Source organism: Aotus nancymaae, unplaced genomic scaffold, assembly GCF_030222135.1.
Source record: "Aotus nancymaae isolate 86718 unplaced genomic scaffold, 86718_ANA_hifiasm-v0.15.2.pri h1tg000019l, whole genome shotgun sequence".
NCBI classification, from domain to species: Eukaryota; Metazoa; Chordata; class Mammalia; order Primates; family Aotidae; genus Aotus; species Aotus nancymaae.
This window is the reverse complement of record NW_026988431.1, coordinates 1,555,350-1,576,758: the sequence shown is the minus strand read 5'-3', so window position 1 is coordinate 1,576,758 and position 21,409 is coordinate 1,555,350. Positions and strand designations below refer to the sequence as shown.

The window sequence follows — 21,409 nt, the reverse complement described above, 5'->3', positions numbered from 1 at the left end:
AATGGCATGCCATTTGCACTGGAGCTTTTGCAAAGAGCCTCCTGCTACCAATTTTTGTGATGAAAGAAAAACTGTCATTTTCGAGATAAACCCTAGGCCACCAGAATCTCTCAGATGAGCGATCGAATTCTGTTCTTCCCAGGGGAGGCTGACAGGGCCACCCCATATCCGGGGACGAGGAGGAGGAAACTGGGGGAAGGCGGGTCCCCGCAGGTCCCAACTCTTGGGTCTCCGGTTCCCCTTCTCCCCCAGCCGTCCACGACTGGTCGGGAGGCGGGGCGGGGCCGGCTGTCCGCACAAAGAGAGCCAGCGAGGTAGCCGGCGGACAAGGCACCCCGGGCCGCTGGGGGCCGGGCGGGGCGGGGCGAGGCGAGGCGGGGAACACTTACCCAGCAGCAGCACGTTCTTCCCCGCAGGGAGCTTGGAGCGCGAGCGGGTGGAGACCTCGCTGAGGATGCAGGACCTAACGGGGAGCAAGGCGCACGGTGAGGCCGGGGCTGGAGGCCGGAGCCACAGCGCGGGAGGGACGGACCCGGTCTCGGCGCGCCGGGGATGGGGCCGCTGGGAACGCAGTGGCTGGGCCTGGCGCCGAGCTCCAGCGGGCACGGAATCCCGAGGCGTCCGCGCGAGGCCGGGAGAGCCAGAGGGGGCTGAGGGAGGGGTGGGGTCGTTACCAAAGGTTCTGCCCGTCCTCGTCGTCGCCTGCCGCGGCGCCACCGTTGCCCGACGCTATCTCGTTGGCCAAGGGGCCGCCAGTGTAAGTCGAGCCTAATCCTGGCGGAGAAGAACCAAAGGAGCCGACTCGTCCCACGGCCGCCATCTTGGTCGGGAATCACACCACTCCCGGCAAGACTAAATGTGCGAAGCGACTGAGGCGGCAGCGGTGGAGGCGGCGGGAACCCGGATATGGGGCGTTCAGCGCACGGGAGCGGGGCGGGGCCTGCGGGGGCGGGGCCCCGGGCTGGGCCGGGACTGATGGAGCGAGCGAGGACGGACTGCGCGTGCGCGGCTGTCTGGCCAGCGCGGAGGGTCTACGCGTGCGCGGGCGGAGGGGTGGGCTGCTCTGCTATCTTAAGTCGGCTGCTCTGCTATCTTAAGTCCACTGCTCTCACCGTTTTGAAGCGGTTTTCTTCCGCTCACCCGCAGCTGGGCTGCAGCAGCGGGGTTGGGTGTGTCAGGTAAACAGTGCCCCCTCCCACCCTTCAGACAGGTCTCCAAACCCCGCAGCCGGCGCGGAATTGCTGCACTGTCATTGCTGGCCCACCCACTGTTCTGGCTGCGAGCGGTCCCCCGCCCACACCGGCGCTTCGTCGGCGCCCAGATAGAAATGGGTCGCCCGGCTGGTAAAGAGGCTGCTTTGCAACCCTGGGCTGGAGTATTGCTGTGGTCCTGGATTTCTGGACTTTTGCGTTCTCAAGTGGCGACGTGCTCCTCAACCTGGACCCACATCAGAAGCAGGGTCTCCCAGCCCCTAAGCAGCGGCGTGACAAAGTAATTGTTTACCCTGGAAATAGACTGTTACTTTAAAAAATTCTTGTCAGGGCTTGTTTTAATTGTTCTTGATGTTTTTGTATGAGATCCTCCATGTGAGATTTGAAAAGACCCACTACTCGGATCCTCTAACAGATCACCAGACATTTATTCCACACGTACTACGTCGAGCACAGTTGGCACCGGGGAATACATGGATGGACCTATCCTACCCTTAAAAGAACTCCTTTTCTATGAGAACTTTACTGGGTAAACGTATTTGAATATCTGAACTCCACGTTAAAAAGAGTCAGTGGTTTTAAGGCTCTATCCTAGTACACCTGGAAAAACATTTGCTTAAAATTGCCTGGCCTTTGTACATTATCACTTCATATTTGAAAAATTACTTGCTAATATATGGCCTGATCAATGCCGCTATGCTAGTGAGAAAATTCACAGCTAAAGACTATTTGCTGTGTATTAGCATTACAGTTAGAAGTCTGGAAGGCTTTGGAGGCTGGCAAATCTGAGTTCAGGTCTAGCTCTACCAGTTTACTGGCTATGTAATCTTAGGCAATTTACTTAGCCTCCGTGAGTCTTAGTTTCCTTATCTGTCAAATGAGGGTAAAAGGACCTAGAGTTTGAAGATTAAACGGGATGATTCACGTAAAATGGCTTAAAATAAACGATTGGCAAATCTTAAGTGCTCACCAGATGTTAATTGTTATCAATGACTTTCTTTACCTTTCAAACCATTAGTATTTGACCAACCTCTAGAAGTGATGGGCCTAAAGAACTCTAGCAGCTAAAATGCTTTATTTATCGCCCGTAATGCCAGCACTTTGGGAGGTCGAGGCGGGCAGATTGCTTAAGCCCAGGAGTTCGAGATCAGCCTGGGCAACATGGTGAAACCTCAGCTCTACAAAAAAAATACAAAAAATGAGCCAGGCATTGTGGTGTGTTCCTATAGTTCCAGCTACTTGGGAGGCTGAGGTGGGAGGATCACCTGAGCCCAGGAGGTCAAGGCTGCAGTGAACTGCGATCACGCCACTGCAATCTAGCCTGGGTGACAGAGCAAGACCCTGTCACTAAATAAATAAGTAAATAAATAAATAAAATAAAACTTTTGATTTTGTTGTTTATATAGTTAGGAAAGGAACCAGAACCCTCCCCAGTGGTGCTACACGTTCCGTGGCACCAAGCAGGATGGAGACCCCCCAGGAGAAGCTGAGTCTTTATGTCACCATTCTAAAGGAGAGCTGTATACTGCTTGGCCCTTCTGAAAGCCAGTTTACTCTGTACTTTATTCTTTCAGTCATCTTCTTCCTCAGAGCATTTTCCCCTCGATTTTGTTTATTTACAGAGTTGTCAGCTCCGTATCATAATCATACTTGCTTAGTCTGAGAAGTGTTTACTTTTATAATAGTGTCAGGCTTCTAACACCTCATGACTTCCAGATGATCAACTACCCACCTAAGTTGAGGTCAAAGTTGTATTCCTTGTGGTTTTATAATATCCCTATCCAGCATTCCTTCCATTAAGGTGGCCTACAAAATTGGTCATTTATGAATGCGTACCGTGTACCAGGCACTCTGCGTGTTGTGATTTGCAATCCTCATACTTTGTAAGGGTCAGCAAAATCAAGTAACCTACCCCAGGTCACACAGATCAGAAGTTTATAGATAAGCTGAGATTTTTACTATCTAGTCTGTAAAATGACCTAGGTCAAATCATGTTAAAATAAATGTCCTAGTAATTTCAGGTGCTGTTCTGGTATATACCTTCTGTGAAAACCTCTACATTACAAAAATAGGGAAGTTATATATTATGAGGAAGTCTATAAAAGGAAATAATTCAGCAGTCCCTTGGAATTTTTGTTGCATAAATGCTGTTTTATAATTGAGCTATTTTCTATACTATGATTGCTTTTTCTTTATTGCTCAATTTTTCTTACATCTAAAAGTAACCATCTTATTTTTCATTTGCTTAGATTTCCATGTCTTTAATTCAGTTTCAAATTCCTGTCCCAGCTGTGTAAAACTCCTTGTTAGGTATTCTAACAATTTTACCTTCTTACAGACACCTTGAAGAACCCTCTGGCCTGCTCCAATCTGAGTTGGTTATTCTGAAACTGAATACACTGCTACCACCCTGTGATCTTTCACTATTGTTCAGGGGTTTGCCTCAATCTCATGTCTTCTTCTTGTTTTAGTGGAGAACTTTCTCCAATAGTTTTATGAAAAAAAGGTACGTGGGTAAGTCTTTGGAGACCTGTGTATCCAGTCAAGGTCAACCAGAGGAAAAATGGCATTCTTAAGGGGCTGTTGGAAGAAAGCTTAATGAAGGGACTGTTTACAAAGGTGTGAACAGTGTGAAGGGATAGGACTAGCAACAGCACGAAGCCTTAGGCCTGAAAGGGAGAGAGGAAGGACTGTTTACTAGAACCCGGAGAGAGATGCAGCTTATAGGAAAGGGTTGCCCACCAAGATCTATAGTCTTCAGCAAAGGAACACAGTATCCATCTTTCTTTCTGCTCTGGGTCTCCTACCAATGTTGCTCTTTGACCAAAGCCAAGCAGAACCAGAGGGCAGGAGACCCAAGTGAAGCAATCCGTGCAGGTCTACCTCCCTGAGCACAGGTGGGAATAGAGAAGGATCTCAAGAGGCAAACAAGATATCTGGCACACCTCCTGTGTTTGAAAATGCATTTAATCCACCCTCACTTAATAATAGTTTGGCTAAGTGTAGAATTCTTGGGTTACAAGCTATCTTCCTTTAGGATTTTAAGGCCTTGGCCCCCTGGTCTGCTAGACTCTAGTGTTGCCATTGAGAAATCCAAAGCCATTCTGATTTCTAAACCTTTGTTATGTGTTCCTTTTTCTTTTTTTTTTTTCCTTATTGGAATCCCTTGCAACTTCCACAGATTCCCACTAACACATCTGTCCCCCTTCAGGTATTTGCACTTTCACACTCTTCCCTCCTGCTAAGTATTGGAAGAATAATCCATACTGTTTTTACTAAAGCATTCTCTATGCACTAAAACCCATCTCCTATCCTCAACTCAAGGACATTATTCCAATAATTCTTCCCTCTTTCTCGATATAATAATTTTTGATGGTCACTAAATTATTGCCATTAACATACAAACATACTGGCCTGACGCGGTGGCTCACACCTATAATCCCAGCACTTTGGGAGGCTGAGGCGGGCGGATCACGAGGTCAAGAGATCGAGACCATCCTGGTCAACATGGTGAAACCCCGTCTCTACTAAAAATACAAAAATTAGCTGGGCATGGTGGCGCGTGCCTGTAATCCCAGCTACTCAGGAGGCTGAGGCAGGAGAATTGCTTGAACCCAGGAGGCGGAGGTTGCGGTGAGCCGAGATCGCGCCATTGCACTCTAGCCTGGGTAACAAGAGTGAAACTCTGTCTGAAAAAAAGAAAAAAAAAAAAACATACAAACATACTATTGATCCTCTAATTTGAAAAAAGAATTTCTCTGAACCCCAGTCCTTCACCAGCTACTATTACATTTCTTTCCTTTTCTTTGAGACAGAATCTTCCTCTGTCACCCAAGCTGGAGTGCAGTGGTGCAATCTCGGCTCACTGCAACCTCTACCTTCCGGGTTCAAGCAATTCTTCTGTCTCAACCTTCTGAGTAGCTTGGATTACAGGTGCACACCACCACACCTGGCTAATTTTCGTGTTAGAGACGGGGTTTCACCATGGTGGCCAGGCAGGTCTAGGACTCTTGACCACAAGTGATCTGCCCTCCTTGGCCTCCCAAAGTACTGAGATTACAAGCGTGAGCTACCACACCGGGTCCGTTTCCTTTCTTTAACAGCAAAACTCTTTAAAAGAATTGTCTCTCTAGGCTATCTTAAATTCCCCCCTGCCCTTATGGCTCAATTCAATCAGGCTTTTACCCCCATAACTCTATAGAAACTGCTCTTGCCCTTGTCAGTGACCCCCGTGTTGCTTAGTACAGTGGTGCACTCTTTAGCCTTGTCTTTCTTGGCCTATCAGCTACACAGGATACAGTTGCTCGTTCCTTCTGGATATCCTTCATGTGGCTGCAAGGTCACCATGTTCTCTTTGTGTTTTTCCTCCCTTGATAGCTGTTCTTTCCCAGCCTCGTTTTCTTGTTACTCATTTTTCTGACTGCTGATGTTGAAGGACCCCGGGACTCAGTCTTTGTTCCTCTTCCCTCTCTATACTCACTCTCTTGGTGATGTCATCCAGTCTGGCTACTTTAAATTCCATCTATATGATAAAGACTTCTAAATTTATTGCTCCAGCCCAGAGCTCCATCTGGAACTCCAAGTTGATATAGCCAACAGCCTATTCCACATCTCCACTTCAATGTCTGATAGATAGCTCAAACTCAATATGCCCCAAACTGAACTTCTGTTCTGTAGGAACAACATGTCTTCTCCCTATGGCCTTCCCCATTAGGTAGCCACTGCTTGTTGCCTTGTTGCTTAGGCCCAAAATCTGAGTCATTCTTGACCTTTCTGTTTCTCTCACACCACACATTGAAACCATGAGAAATCCTGTTGTCTCTACCTTCAAAATATACCCACAATCCAACTTATTACTGCACTTCCTCTGACACCCTTTGATTTGAGCTATCATTTCTTGCCTGAAGGACTGTAAAACGCTTTTCAGCATGACATCTAGAGTGATCCTTTAGGAATATAGGAGCGAGTGAGGGGGAGTGCGGTGACTCACGCCTGTAATCCCAGCACTTTGGGAGGCCGAGGCAGGCAGATTATGAGGTCAAGAGATTGAGACCATCCTGGCCAACATGGTGAAACCCGTCTCTACTAAAAATACGAAAATTAGTTGGGCATGGTGACGCGAGCCTGTAGTCCCAGCTACTGAAGCAGGAGAATCGCTTGAACCCAAGAGGCGAAGGTTGCAGCGAGCCGAGATTGTGCCACGGCACTACAGCCTGGCGACAGAGAGAGACTCCGTCTCAAAAAAAAAGAAAAAAAAAAGAATATAAGTGAGACCACGTCACTTCTATGCTCAAAACCCAACAATGGCTCCTAATTTTACTCGGAGGAAAAGCCAAAGACCTTACAATGACCCATAAGGCCATGCAGGATCTGGCCCCACTGTCTCTCTGACCTTCTCTGTTCCACTCTTCCCTTCAGTTTCCCCCTTTCAGCCACATGAGCCCCGCTGCTATTTCTTGAATATGTTGTGTGTTCCTTTGCTTTGAGGCCTTTGTTCTAGCTGTTCTTTCTGCTTTGAAGGAAGTGAGGAGCTATCCATGCCAGTGTCTTCCCCCAGGTAGCCCGTTGGCCAACTCCCTCTTCTCCTGCGGTGAATGTGCTCCGTTCTGAGCCTCTCAGTGAGGTCTATCGTGACTACTCCGTTTAACATTGCAGCCTGGCCCTTCACCTCTGAAATGCCAGAGTCTCCTTACCTTGCTCACCTTTTTGTTTTCCCTAGCACTTATTACCGTCTAACATAGCATAGGATTTACTTGTTCATTAGAACTCAAGCTCTGTGAGGGCAAGGATCTTTATGTTCTTTAGTAATGTACCCCAAGCACTTAGCACCTGGAACATAGCAGGCCTTCTGTAAAGATTTGCTGAAGGTATGAATAAATGAATGAATCTGCTCCTTGTTACCAGTGTTTCAAAATTTCAGAATGGGGGTGTGTGTGTGTGTGTGTGGGCGTGTGTGCACGTGCCTGTGTGTGTGTGTGTGTGTTTAAGAGAAGAGGATAAAAATTCTTCATTCCAACACTTGAAAGCAGGAGCTCTCTTTTATGATAGTTTAACCATTGACTTAATTTATTTAGAGACATGGTTTTGCTCTGTTGCTCAGGCTGGAGTAAAGTGGGACAATCAGGGCTCACTGTAACTTCGAGCCCCTGGGCTTAAGTGAAACCTCCTGCCTCAGCCTCGTGAGTAGCTAGGACTATACCTGTGTGCCACCATGTTCCAGCTAATTTTTTTTTTTTTTTTTTGAGACAAGGTCTCACTCTATCATCCAGGCTGGAATGTGGTAAGCTGATCTCAGCTCACTGCAACCTCGACCTCCTGGACTCAAGTGATCCTCCCACCTCAGCCTCCTGAGTAACTGGGACTACAGGTGCATGCCACCATGCCCATCTGATTTTCAAATTTTTTATAGAGACAAGGTTTTGCTTTGTTACCCAGGCTGATGTTTTAAATTTTTGGTAGAGGCAAGGTCTCACTATGTTGCCGAGTCCAGTCTCAAACTCCTGGGCTCAAGCCAACTTTCTGCCTTAGCCTCTCAAAGCACTGGGATTATAGACATGAGCCATCACACCCAGCCTTAACCATTTTAAAAATATAAATCATTTAAAAGAATATTACACACCCCACTCCTTTCCTATTTTACCAAGTTATATAAATAGAAATTTATGTTTCCCAGAAGGCCCTTGGCTTCCTTAGGCTCATCAATAATACTACCATGTTATATCTGGGAAGTGCTCAGGTCCTACTGGGATTCCCTGGGTATATCCCAGATGGCTCTGCCTTTTGGTTTGGTTTCTAATTCAGCTGAGCTTCAGGGCCTGTAAATGGGAAATGGAACACTAGCCAAAAGAGAGACAGCTCCTCCTCTCTCCTCGCTTCACTTACCTCCTCTCTCTCTGTCGACCAGCGTCCTCTGCAAACTCATCAGCTTTCTCAAGGTCCCACTGGGTATTTCTCTATCTAAAGAAAAGTGATCACTGGATAGACACAAGAGCTCTGCAGAAAACTAGTTTGACTGGGCAGGGAGCTTTCTGTAGGTCTTGAGGTGGGGGCTACAGTACCACTTCTTTCTTTTGGGGTTGCCTCCTTCTGTGTTTGGGAACCAGAACAAGGCGGCTACCACGTGGGCTGCTTCCTATTGTATCAGTTCCACAGGCTGCCAGCAGCAGGTTTTCAGATAAAACCTGCTTCACCCGTGGTGCCAAATGCTGGCAGTCACAGCTGATACAAATGCTGGCTAAAAAGCCAAAATCAAAAGGAAAAGGAAGTAAGCAAGATGAGTGGGCTCTTAAAGTTTGACTCTATAAACAACACAAATGATAGTATTGAAAAGGACTAAGGACTTCAGAGTTTAAATAGGCCCATCCTCTCCACAATATATGAATCTTTTTTTTTTTTTGTAACATTCCTGACATTTGAGACAAACTGGTGATGCTAGAATTGGCAGAGTCCTTGCTTGCCATCTCTCCCGGCAGACCCAGCCAGGGATCCAGCTGGACAGAGCCGACACCCACAGTTGCTTACATTTGCTTTCCTTTGAGTCATGTTTATCTCATTCTAAGTACCTCCTTAGAATGAATGAAATGATGGGTATCTAATTCATTTTGTAATCACCAGCCCCTCTAATTACAGACCTAACTTTTCTCTTGCTTCTCACATAGGTATTTTTATCAAGTGAAACTTCACAGAACGTCATATCTTAGCACAAACAAAGAGATGGAGAAATACCTAAGAGAAAGTAGAGATAAGCTCTCTTGGTGGGTTTTTTTTTTTTTTTCCATAGAAAACCCCAGAAAGGGCCAGGCACAGTGGCTTTCACCTAGCACTTTGGGAGGCAGAGGAGGGCAGTTCACTTGTGGCCAAGAGTTCAAGACCAGCCTGGCCAACATTGTGAACCCCCCCATCTCTACAAACAATACAAAAATTAGCCATACGTGGTGGTGCACACCTGTAATCCTGGCTACTTGGGAGGCTGAGGCAGGAGAATCGCTTGAGTCCGGGAGGTGGAGGCTGCAGTGAGCCAAGATCAAACCGCTGCACTCCAGCCTGGGCGACAAAGCAAGACTCCACCTCAAAAACAAACAAAACTCTTTTGTTTTTACATCTAATGTGAAATCCCTGCTTTCTTAAAAAAAAAAAAGTATTGTGTGTGTGCACACTCGTGCACATGTGTGCATGCGCAAGTAAACTTTAGGACTAAATTTTACAAAGGAATTTTTTGTTTGTTTGTTTTAAGATGGAGTGTCACTCTTGTCATCTAGGCTGGAGTGCAATGGCTCAATCTCAGCTCACTGCAACCTCCGCCTCCCAAGTTCAGGTGATTCTCCTGCCTCAGCCTCCCGAGTAACTGGGATTACAGGCATGCATCACCATACCCGGCTAATTTTTTTCTGTTTTTAGTAGAGACAGGGTTTTGCCATGTTAACCAGGTTGGTCTTGAGCTCCTGATCTCAGGCGATACACCCACCTCAGCCTCCCAAAGTGCTGGGATTACAGGTGTGAGGCACCATACCTGGGCAATAAATTGTTTTTCATGGCTTAGAAATGTATCATTGAGAAATAACCCTCTCTGAATTTTTTTTTTTTAATTCCAGGATAAGTTAATAGTGGAATTGCCTTTCATTTCAGACTGAGCTCCTCACCACAATATCATATTCATTCTTGGAAAGTGGGTGATGAATGGAAGGACAGTAACCTATAAAATCAACTCATATTCACAGCAGCTTGAGTGGACAATAAGTGAGATGCACAGGGAAAACAGAAACTTATCTTTTAGGCTGGAGGCATTCTTCATCGAAGTGTTTCAATTATCTACTTACACATTTTTCAATACTGAACAGTTAGGATTTTTAGGGTGCTTAGTTGTCATTATTTAATCTATTCTTTGTCAATGAAAAGAGGAAAGAAAAAGGTCCACTGACTAATGTATTGTTTTATTTGGAGGATCTAATTTTCTTGTAATCAAATACTCTGAAGTTCAAGTCCATTACCTTTATTTGAGACAGTGATTTTGATGCCAGTTAGTTCTTAGATTTCCAGTGTTACACTCTACCACTCTCTTTGCTTCCTAAAGGAGAAGGTATTTAATAACTAATGTTATAGATTGAGATCTGTCAACACTAGATCACAAAGGTAATTAAGTTTTTCTTCTTTGGAGGCTCTGCATTAGGCAAAATGGGAAAAAATTATAATTCTGTGGTATTTTTAGAAATGTGCTCTTTTGTAGCTGTAGGTGATTTCATATTCATACCAATTTAGTCTACTTTAGTCTAGAGCTAATTATGACTTCTTGTTGCTCTTACTAAAAGTAAGCCTTGAATTATAGTCTATGATATTCTCCACCAAGCAAAACATTACGCATGTTTCTTTTTTCCTCACATGGGAAAGAGGATGAAAGAGTTTCGCAGTGGGAATTTTTTTGTAAGCAAAGTGAATCCATTCTTTTACACCATACTATATTAAAAAGTTGTTTATTTGAAGATATTGAAGGAGATTCTAAGGATCCTAGACTTTTTACTACTGGAAACAAAAAGTTAAAGTTGCCTAGTATTGTGAAAGTGGAATCCAGAAGCACTTTGTGTTTTCTGATCCTTCCTTAATAAATCCAGGATTGTTTTGAGGGGTCTACTTCATCCTATGTTCAGTTCACCTATTGGTAAATAAGGAATATCCAGATAAACTACTAGAATTTATATATATATATATATATATATTTTTTTTTTTTTAGATGGAGTTTCGTTCTCATTGCCCGAGCTGTGGTGCTATCTCAGCTCACTGTAACCTCCACCTTCCAGGTTCAAGCGATTCTCCTGCCTCAGCCTGCCAAGTAGCTGGGATTATAGGCGCCCGCCACCATGCCCAGCTAATTTTTGTATTTTTAGTAGAGACAGGGTTTCATCATGTTGGCCAGGCTGGTCTTGAACTCCTGGCCTCATGTGACATGCCCATCTCTGCCTCCCAAAGTGCTGGGATTACAGGTGTGAGCGACCATGCCCAGCTCACGCTCTGTGTGTGTGTGTGTGTGTGTGTGTGTGTGTGTTCGTGTATGTATTTTTTTAAATATATATTTTAGGCCGGACACAGTGGCTCATGCCTGTAATCCCAGCACTTTGGGAGGCAGAGACTGGCACATCACATGAGGCCAGTAGTTCAAGACCAGCCTGGCCAACATAGTGAAACCCTGTCTTTAGTAAAAATACAAAAATTAGCTGGGCATGGTGGCGTGCATCTGTGGTCCCAGCTACTCAGGAGACGGAGGCATGAGGATCACTTGAACCTGGGAGGCCGTGAGCTGAGATCAGGCAGTGGTACAATCATGGCTCATCACAGCCTCAACCTTCCTAGTTCAAACAATCCTCCCACTTCAGCCTCCGCAGTTGCTGGGAATACGGGCGTGCCCCACCACATCCCACTAATTTTTGTATTTTTAGTAGAGAGGGTTTCACCTTGTTGCCCAGACTGGTCTTGAACTCCTGGGCTCAAGTAATCTGCCTGCTTTGGCCTCTTAAAGTGCCCAGATTACAGGCATGAGCCGCCATGCCAGCCTTGATGTATTCTTATTTGGATACACTGGCTCTAGTTTAAGAAACATTGGCGGTATGAACTCATGGTTTAAAGGTTCGTCTAAAGTAGCAGCAATATTATATTGAGTTGGACTGTACTCCTCATCAAAGGTAAGTCTTGAATCAAATTATGTTAACATTAAATTGAGGAACATGGCAGTTAATTTGCATTATTTAGATGAAACAAAATGTTTGGATTTAATGTTTGTAATAAGGGTAATGGGTTATACAGTCCATGCTCCAGAATCAGACAAAGGTGAGTTAAGATTTAGATTCTTTCCACTTATTAGCTCTGTGTCATTGGAGTTGCTTAAATGCTAAAGCCAGTTTCCAACTCTAATAGGGTTCTTCTGAGGAATAAACAAACAGCCACACAAATCTGACACATAGTGGGAACTCAATAAATGTTAGCAGAAATGTTTATTGTTATTTTTGAGATAAATTTATAAGGCTACTTTGTAGTGCACAGTTTCTCAGTTTTAAATGGTTTAAATGTGTACACAGATACCTGGGAACCTCATTAAAATGCAGATTCTGGTCGGGTGCGGTGGCTCATGCCTGTAATCCCAGCCCTTTGGGAGGCTGAGGTGGCTGGATCACTTGAGGCTAGGAGTTCAAGACCAGCCTGGCCAACATAGCAAAATCCCATCTCTACTAAAATACAAAAATTAGCCCAGCATGGTGGCACACACCTGTAGTCACAGCTACTCAGGAGGCTGAGGCAGAAAAATTGCTTGAACCTGGGAGGTGGAGATTGCTTGCAGTGAGCCAAGGTCCTGCCACTGCACCCAGCTTTTTTAAGACAGAGCAAGACTCTGTCTTTTAAAAAAAAAAAAATGCAAATTCTGATTCAGCTGGACTGGGGTGGGGCCTGAGGTTCTTCATCTCTAACAAGCCTCCAGGTGGACATTCATATTACTGAATGCAGAACACAATTACACAATAGAAAGAACATGAGCTTTGGATTTATCCTTCTGTGAACTTCCTCCTCTCTGAGAGTGAGATAATAATATCTATTTCTTTTTCTTTTTTTTTTTTTTTTTGAGGCGGAGTTTCGCTCGTTACCCAGGCTGGAGTGCAATGGCGCGATCTCGGCTCACCGCAACCTCCGCCTCCTGGGTTCAGGCAATTCTCCTGCCTCAGCCTCCTGAGTAGCTGGGATTACAGGCACGCGCCACCATGCCCAGCTAATTTTTTGTATTAGTAGAGACGGGGTTTCACCATGTTGACCAGGATGGTCTCGATCTCTTGACCTCGTGATCCACCCGCGTCGGCCTCCCAAAGTGCTGGGATTACAGGCTTGAGCCACCGCGCCCGGCCAATAATATCTATTTCTAATTAATTCAAGTTTTATTAGATAAAAAATAGTATACTAAAATAGTACCTGGCATACTGTAGATGCTTAACAAACGTAAGTTCAGGCCAGGTATGGTGGTGGCTCATACCTGTGATCCCAGCAGGTTGGGAGGCTGAGGCAGGTGGATCATCTGAGGTCAGGAATTCAAGACCAGGCTGGCCAACATGGTGAAGCCCCATCTCTACTAAAAATACAAAAAAATTAACTGGCCGTGGTGGTATGCACTTGTAATCCCAACCACTAAGGAGGCTGAGGCAGGAGAACTGCTTGAACCTGGGAGGCGGTGGTTGCAGTGAGCCGAGATAGCACCACTGCACTCCGGCCTGAGAGACAGATGGAGACTACGTCTCAAAAAAAAAAAAATAGATAAGATATTCAGTTTTTCTATAAGAAATGCTTTATTGGTCTATCTAGTATGGGGGCTGTGATAATTTCCATTCCTAAAAAAATATAAAATTCCAATTTCCTCTGAAAACTTCTTAGAATTCTATCTTGAAGAAATCAGCGTCAACCTTGGTTTAAAAGTTTGTCATTGTATAGCAAGCAAATCAATTCATACCAGATGGCATGCAAACAGATTGGGGAAATGCCCCAGGCAAGCAGTGGGACTTGGAGTCAGAGTGGGTAGGATTTCTGCAGGCATGGATTACTGAGAAAAGAAGCTAATTTTGAAGCATTTCATTTTACTATTATTTTCTTCTACCTTTTTTATTATGGAAAATTTCAAACATAAAAGTACAGAGGGTGATATAATGAACCCCACATACCCATCATTCAGCTTTGGTAGTTATCAGCACATGGCAAATCTTTAGTTTGCCTTCCTCTGTCTTCCTCCATCTCTGAATTATTTTAAAGCAAATTCCAGACATATTATTTCATCTATAAATATTGCAATGCATATCTTTAAAAAATAAGGACTCTGGCTGGGCACAGTGGCTCACGCCTGTAATCCCAGCACTTTGGGAGGGCGAGGCGGGTAGATCACAGGGTCAGGAGATTGAGACCAGCCTGGCCAATATGGTAAAACCCCATCTCTATTAAAAATACAAAAAATTAGCCTGGCATGGTGGCACACGCCTGTAGTCCCAGCTACTTGGGAGGCTGAGACAGGAGAATTGCTTGAACCTGGGAGGTGGAGGTTGCAGTGAGCCTAGATTGCACCACTGCACTTTAGCCTGGGTGACAAAGCGAGACAATGTCTCAAAAACAAAAACAAAAAGGACTCTTTTCCTTTAAAAAAATAACAGTAATAACATTATAATAATTCATTCAAAAATGTAACATTGAATTTATAGTATATATTTTAATTATCATCCAATTTTACTAGGCAATGAGATAAATATTAAAGTAAAATTCAAAATAGCCCAACACTTAAGAACAAGGTACATACACTTGTTCCCTGAACATTGCTGTTATCAAGGAGGGCACAACAGTCATTGTCTTATCAGCAGCAGTGTCTTATCAGCAGCAATGACTTTCATGGCATCCCTCCTCACTGCTCCAGCTGATTCCTAATTGGTCTGCCAACTCTAGATCTCTATTACCTCCTTAAAATTGTCCCCTGCATTCTGAGCCCTCTCAGCTTAATTATCTCTGACAGAAATAAACTGCCTTTAACTTTTGCCAGGAGCAGGGCACCCCTGGCAAGCTGATCTAAGTTCTGGGCTCTCACAAAGTGCTTAGAGTTCTAGGATCTCATAAAACACTAGAGCTGGATGGGACTTATTAGTTCAGCTACTAGAAAAAAGGGGCAAGAGTGTTAAATAGCTTGCTCTGCCTCATAATTACCTTAAAACTTCTCAAAATAAAGGCAAATTATTATGTGTCTAACCTGACCTTTCTGTGTGGTAAAATTTCAACCAAGGAGTGGAGTTTCTTATTTTATATTTGGTTATCCTTTCTTGAGTTATCTCATTGAAATCCTTCTTGAACCCATATGAAATTTCCATTCCAATTTTTATTTTATGTATTTGTTTTTTGAGACAGGGTCTTCTTGTTCTTGCCCAGGCCAGAGTGCTGTGATGCAATCTTGGCTCACTACGACCTCTACCTCCTGAGCTCAAGCATCCTCCCGCCTCAGCCTCTCGAGTAGCTGGGACTATAGGCAGGCACCCACCATGCCCGGCCAATTTATGCATTTTTAGTATAGACAGGGTTTTACCATGTTGCCCAGGCTGGTCTAGAACTCCTGAGCTCAAGCTGTCCACCCCTTGGCCTCCCAAAGTGCTGGGATTATAGTTGTGAGCCACTGAATCCCGCCTCAATTTTTAATTATAAAATATTTCACATATACAAATACTAAAAATAAGGTAATATATACCTATTAATATATTAATGTACACATTATACAAAGTAAATGTAATATCACCATAGAAAATTTTTCCTCTTAGTTTTTTTTTTAATTGAGGGTACTAGTCTGCCACCTCTTAAAGACTGAGCTTTAAAGAAAGTTCACTCTTCTCTCATTCTTTTCCAATCCCTTCTTCCTTGGAGATAATCTTTATCTTAAAAATAGATGAATTTCATTCTCATGCAGATATAGCTTTATACATTCAATTGTTTTGCATGTTTTTAATTTTTACATGTACAACACACTGTATATGCATTTTTTAAATTGCCTTTTTCACTCTATGTTTTCAAGACTGAGCCATATGGATATATAGGTGAATCATAAATCATTCATTTTAATTGCTATCTAGAATTCTACTGTATGAATAAACCGCAGTTTATTTAAACTACTTTCCTCCTATAGGAATAATTAGGTTGTTCTATTGGGCAATTCTGTTAGACTTATCACTAGGTATTCTGTACGTTTTGCACCTAGGCTAAATGGCATCTTTGCAAATATCACATACTTACACTTGTTGATTGCTGGTGCAACCAACATGCTATTGATGTTTGTATATTGATCTTATATCTGTTGATTTTGCTCAACTATTTTATTCATTCCAAAATCTTATCTCTAAGTAGATTTTCTTATGGGGGAATGGTGATCAACTTACTGAGTTCACCATTTTAATATTTTTTACTAAAACAAGATAGAGAAATTCGGATGCATTCTAGAATTCCAGGAGAAGGGATGACTTGAAAGCTAGAGTAACAGAGAGGCTGGTGGGACTATTCCTTTTGAAAGAAGCAGCCAGAGCTGGGGGACTGCTCACTGAAAGCTTCGTGTACAGAGAACATAAGGGCTTTTGAAATGGAGTAACATGAAGAACTAGCTCGGGGCCCCATGAGATGGCAGATGGCTGCATATTCTGTAATGTGACCCTCTGTGTCTTAATGGTTTTAGTAAAAATGGAAAATGGTCACATGCTTGGTCTCAATTAGTTTTTTTCAGGAACTATAAGGAGACGTAGCTCTGTATATAACGTACATGACGCAAGGATCATAGAACTGCAGTCGCCTTGTGACCACCAGGGCCAGGATCCAAACAAGCCTAAGAAAGTGGATTCCAATATCCTGAATAGGGACTGGAACTGCTCAGGCTTGGGAAGTGGGATTCAAACCAAGTTTCCTAAACTTTAAGGGCAGGAAATCTCCCAAATGATATTTGGGTTTCCATCAACAGCCATCTGATTTGTATGCTTCCTTTTTTTTTTTTTTTTTTTTTTCAGACAGAGTCTTGCTCTGTTGCCCAGGCTGGAGTGCAGTGGCATGATTTCAGCTCACTGCAAACTCTGCCTCTATTCTCCTGCCTTAGCCCCCTGAATAGCTGGGACTACAGGCATATGCCATCACGCCCTGCTAATTTTTGTATTATTAGTAGAGATGGGGTCTTACCGTATTGACCAGGCTGGTCTTGAACTCCTGACCTCATGATCCACCCTCCTTGGCCTCCCAAACTGCTGGGATTACAGGCGTGAGACACCACGCCTGGCCTGATTTATATGCTTCCTATGTGGAGTATACAATGTAAAAGGACAAGGTTCTGTTTTGTTTTGTTTTTGGAGACAGAGTCTTGCTGGAGACTCTGCTGGAGTGCAGCGTCACAATCATAGCTTCCTGTAGCCTCCAAATCCTGGGCCCAAGCAATTCTCCCACCTCAGCTTTCCAAGTAGCCAGTATTACAGGCCACACCACCACATCTGGCTCTTTTTTTTTTTTTTTTTTTTTTGTAGAGACAGGATCTCGCTTTGTTGCCCAGCTGGTCTTGAACTCCTGGCTTCAAGTCCTTCTTGTACCTCAGCCTCCCAAAGTGTTGGGATTACAGGTGTGAGCCACTGCACCTACCCTTCACTATTTTTAAAAAATATATTGTTTCAAATTTTAACTTTGCTAATTCTTTGGTGTTCCATGAAATTTTACAGTGTTTGTAAACAAAGAGGCATGAAAAGAAATATCATCTTCAAATTGCCTCCTCTTTGGTTTGTCATAAGGCAAAATGTTGTGACTAGATTCATATCCTGTGGGCCTGCTACACATTTAATGAATTATAGCCATGTGTTATCTAAATGAATAATAAACTAATATAAGTACCAGATAATAAATTAACGACAGTATAGATACATTTGTCCATACCCATTGCTATGAAGGAGCGGAAAGTAGGGGAACAGCCTGGAGTCTAGGGGCCACCTACCTGAGTTAAATCTGCACTCCACTACTTTCTAATTCTATGTGCTTTGAGGCCATGACTGGACTTTTGTATGCCTCAATTTCTTATCTATAAAATGGAAACACTAATGGTAAGGTATTCACCACATGGGGAAGCTATGAAGATAAATGAGTAAAACTTTGTCAAGTCCTTAGAACAGTGCCTGCCATGTAAAAAGTCTTATTTATTTATTTTTTTAGAGATGAGGTCTCACTCTGTCACCCAGGCTGGAATGCAGTGGCGCGATCATAGCTCACTGCAGCCTGGAACTCTTGTGCTCAAGTGATCTTCCCACCTCAGCCTCCTAAGTAGCTGGGATTACAGGCATGAGCCACTATGCCTAGAATAATTGTTATTTACCATTAACCTTAATTATTAATAACATTAAAGAGAAAGCAAAATCCTAAAGGAATGCCCAAAGGACAGCTCATTTTGAGGGAATAATGAGATAGGGAAAAGCTTCACACAGTATATGGCTGAAACCAAACAGTGGAGGCAGTGGAGGGAAGGCACATCCAGAGTAAGAATGGGGCTTAAAAGAGGAAGGCCGGGCATGGTGGCTCACATCTGTAATTCTAGCACTTTGGGAGGCCTAGGCAGGTAGATCACTTAAGGTCAGGAGTTCAAGACCAGCCTGGCCAACATGGTGAAACCCTGTCTCTACTAAAAATACAAAAATTAGCCGGGTATGGTGGTGCACACTCATAATTCCAGCTACTCAGGAGACTGAGGCACGTGAATCACTTGAACCTGGGAGGCAGAAGTTGCGGTGAGCCAAGATCGCGCCACTGCACTCCAGCCTGGGTGATGGAGTGAGACTCTGTCTCAAAAAAAAAAAAAGAGGTGGCAGATACAAATGTTTTCTCCTTTGAAGTTTTGCGTAGAACAATGTCTACGTGCCTAGTCCTGGCATTTGGGAAATTAAAGTTCTTTATCATGTTGAGAGAAGCTCTTCATGCAGCTTCTATAGCACTTGCTGCAATAGTGCTGCATAACAAGGCATCCCAAAACTTGGTGGCATACAACACGGAGCATATCTTTATTGCTGTGCATCTGCAGGTCAGCTGGAATGGACTCCAGACTATGGATCTGGGCCATGAGATTTGTTCTGTGGTCCAAGCTGAGGGCCAATGACTGCCTGGGACATGTTTTTCTCCTAGTGGAGGTCAGAAGCTCCCAGAGGCCTGGGTGCAGAACTGACACACTGTCAACTCCATCCACCTACCATTGGCCACAGTAGGCCACGTGGCCAAGCCCAACATCCGTGGGAGAAGGAAGTACTATTTTCCCATGGAAGTCAAGTAGGAAAGAGAGGGTATATACTAAACAAAAAGCTCACTTTCTACGCTTTCTGTCTATGACTTTATAATTTTGATCATGTTTCCTTTACTTTTTTAGAAGGAAAAATTCTAATCCCTTTCTTCTCCCCATTTCTGCTTGGCTTTTGTCTCTGGTCTCCTCACCATGTTAGATGTGACCCCTTTCGTTGGCCTTCTTGCTTATACGTCTGTATTAAACTGCTCCACTTCAGGGAAAAGTTGGAAATAGGTTCCAGTATCCTTTTCCGGGACCAAGATGAATAAATGAAGTGAAAGGAAAACAACATTTTTGGAGTTAGTTACATGCCAAGCATCATGCCAGGTATTCTTTATACCATGTTAGACATTCTTCATGCACAGTCTCTTTCCATCCTGATAAACTCAAATGCCTCTAGGAACTAGGTAGGCAAATGAGTGAGTGAATGGGATATGATTTTCTCACCTCATACATCACTGCATTTCACCACAGTACCACTTATTCCCAATCGAAAGGAACCCTCACTGAAATGTAAGCCCCATTTTTCAGTTAATAATTTTTTCAGCAGGCTTCTTTTCTTTATCACAGCTCTTTGTATGGACCACTTCAGAATAGCATGTTACATTGTCTTTTTTGATATAGACTTATTTTGCTAGTTAAACATTTAGAAATATTCTTTTCCAAGAAGAAAAAAAAAAAAGAAATATTCTTTTCCAGATGGCGCGATGGCTCACACCCGTAATCCCAGCACTTTGGGAGGCTGAGGCAGGTGGATTGCCTGAGGTCGGGAGTTCAAGACCAGCCTGGCCAACATAGTGAAACCCCATCTCTACTAAAAATACAAAAAATTAGCTGGGCGTGGTGGTAGGCGCCTGTAATCCCAGCTACTCAGAAGGCTGAGGCAGGAGAATCGTTTGAACCCAGAAGGCAGAGGTTGCAGTGAGCTAAGATCGTGCCATTGCACTCCAGCCTGGGCAACAAGAGCGAAACTCAGTCTGGGAAAAAAAAAAAGAGGGAAATATTCTTTTCCATAAAGAACACTGCTTTCGCATAATTTTCTTTAGGTACATATCCCTCGTTTTTTATATTTAAATTTCCCACTTTTGTTAGAGATACGCATAAAGAGATAGTTCACTTTCCTCTTGATTATAAGAAAACAGCTACACAGGAGTGATGACAAATGGCACCTGATTGTATTGTTGGGGGTTTATCCTGGGAATGGTGGGCACCATGGTGAAGTAGAGAATGCATATCCACCCTAGATGGGGAAGCATCACTCAGCTCCAGACAGTTATGGCCAGTTAGGAATTCAAGCCCAGCATTGCTAGATCTTCTCTTTCTCAAGACAAGTCAGGAATCCAGGTTTTTTTTTCATGTAAAATTTCCTAATTTTTAAGTATCACCAATATATATATTTTTTTTTTATGGAACACTTCACGAATTTGCATGTCATCCTTGTGCAGGGGCCATGCTAATCTTCTCTGTATCGTTCCAATTTTAGTATATGTGCTGCCAAAGCGAGCACGTATCACCAACATTTAAATGTCAGGACAGACTAGGCTCTGTTGTGTAACATATCATTGGTTCTGCACATGATGCAAAGCATGATGCAGGTCAGTAACACTGTTCCAATGGGCAACTCAGGAAACCAGAATTCCTTTATTATGTGATGCTGCAGTCTCAACTCGTGGTTTCCAAGGTCATCACCACAGAGGAAGAAAGAGGGGGAAGATGCACACCAGCTCTTAAGTGCTTTGGCCCGGAAATGACACATCATTTAAACTCACAGTCTATTGATCAGGTGGAGTTGCTTGATTCCAAAGAATGCAGGGAAATGAACAGGAGCAGTTGGACATTTGATGACCACTAACTGCTACTACCATAGCAATTACTTTAAAGTAAACAAGCAAACAGACAAACCAGCAAAACCTCTGAGCAGACCAAACAAAATACAAGTAGTCTAGACCCAATTCAGGTGGTGTCATACTAGAGTAATTATTTTATAATTGAAAAAAAATTGAAGCTCAAAGAGATTAAGTACCTTGCCCAAGCTACACAGCTAATGAATGGCACACTAAGACCATATTCTTTTTCCACATCATGCTAATAATGGGTACTTTTTTTTTTTTTGAGACGGAGTTTCTCTCTTGTTGCCCAGGCTGGAGTGCAATTGTGGGTCTTGGCTCAGTGTAACCTCCACCTTCCGGGTTCAAGAGGAGATTCTCCTGCCTTAGCCTCCCAGGCAGCTGGGATGACAGGCATGTGCTACCGTACCCAGCTAATTTTGTATTTTTAGTAGAAACGGGGTTTCTCCATGTTAGTCAGGCTGGTCTCGGACTCCTGACCTCAGGTGATCCACCCACCTTGGCCTTACAAAGTGCTGGGATTATAG

The 21,409-nt window shown here is 43.7% G+C and overlaps 1 protein-coding gene, 1 long non-coding RNA gene and 1 other non-coding gene across 3 annotated transcripts in view; 1 reads left to right on the top strand and 2 right to left on the bottom strand.

Annotated features, from left to right (window-relative positions):
• Positions 1 to 908, bottom strand: part of DYNC1LI1 (dynein cytoplasmic 1 light intermediate chain 1) — a 41,850-nt gene extending 40,942 nt beyond the window's left edge. Inside the window, exons 1-2 of the mRNA XM_012435570.2 lie at positions 675 to 908; positions 390 to 463 (exon numbers count right to left, since the gene is read on the bottom strand). Of these exons, the coding sequence (XP_012290993.2) occupies positions 390 to 463; positions 675 to 820 (220 nt within the window). The 5' untranslated portion in view covers positions 821 to 908. The remainder of the gene's footprint in view (positions 1 to 389; positions 464 to 674) is intronic.
• LOC135275866 (uncharacterized) lies at positions 391 to 2,173 on the top strand. Its single transcript, XR_010343431.1, has 2 exons — positions 391 to 485; positions 1,207 to 2,173. It is a non-coding gene; the product is annotated as an uncharacterized LOC135275866 (long non-coding RNA).
• Positions 2,174 to 20,435: 18,262 nt separating this feature from the next.
• Positions 20,436 to 20,542, bottom strand: LOC135275915 (U6 spliceosomal RNA). The gene has a single exon (XR_010343505.1). It is a non-coding gene; the product is annotated as a U6 spliceosomal RNA (small nuclear RNA).
• Between the last annotated feature and the right edge of the window lie 867 nt (positions 20,543 to 21,409).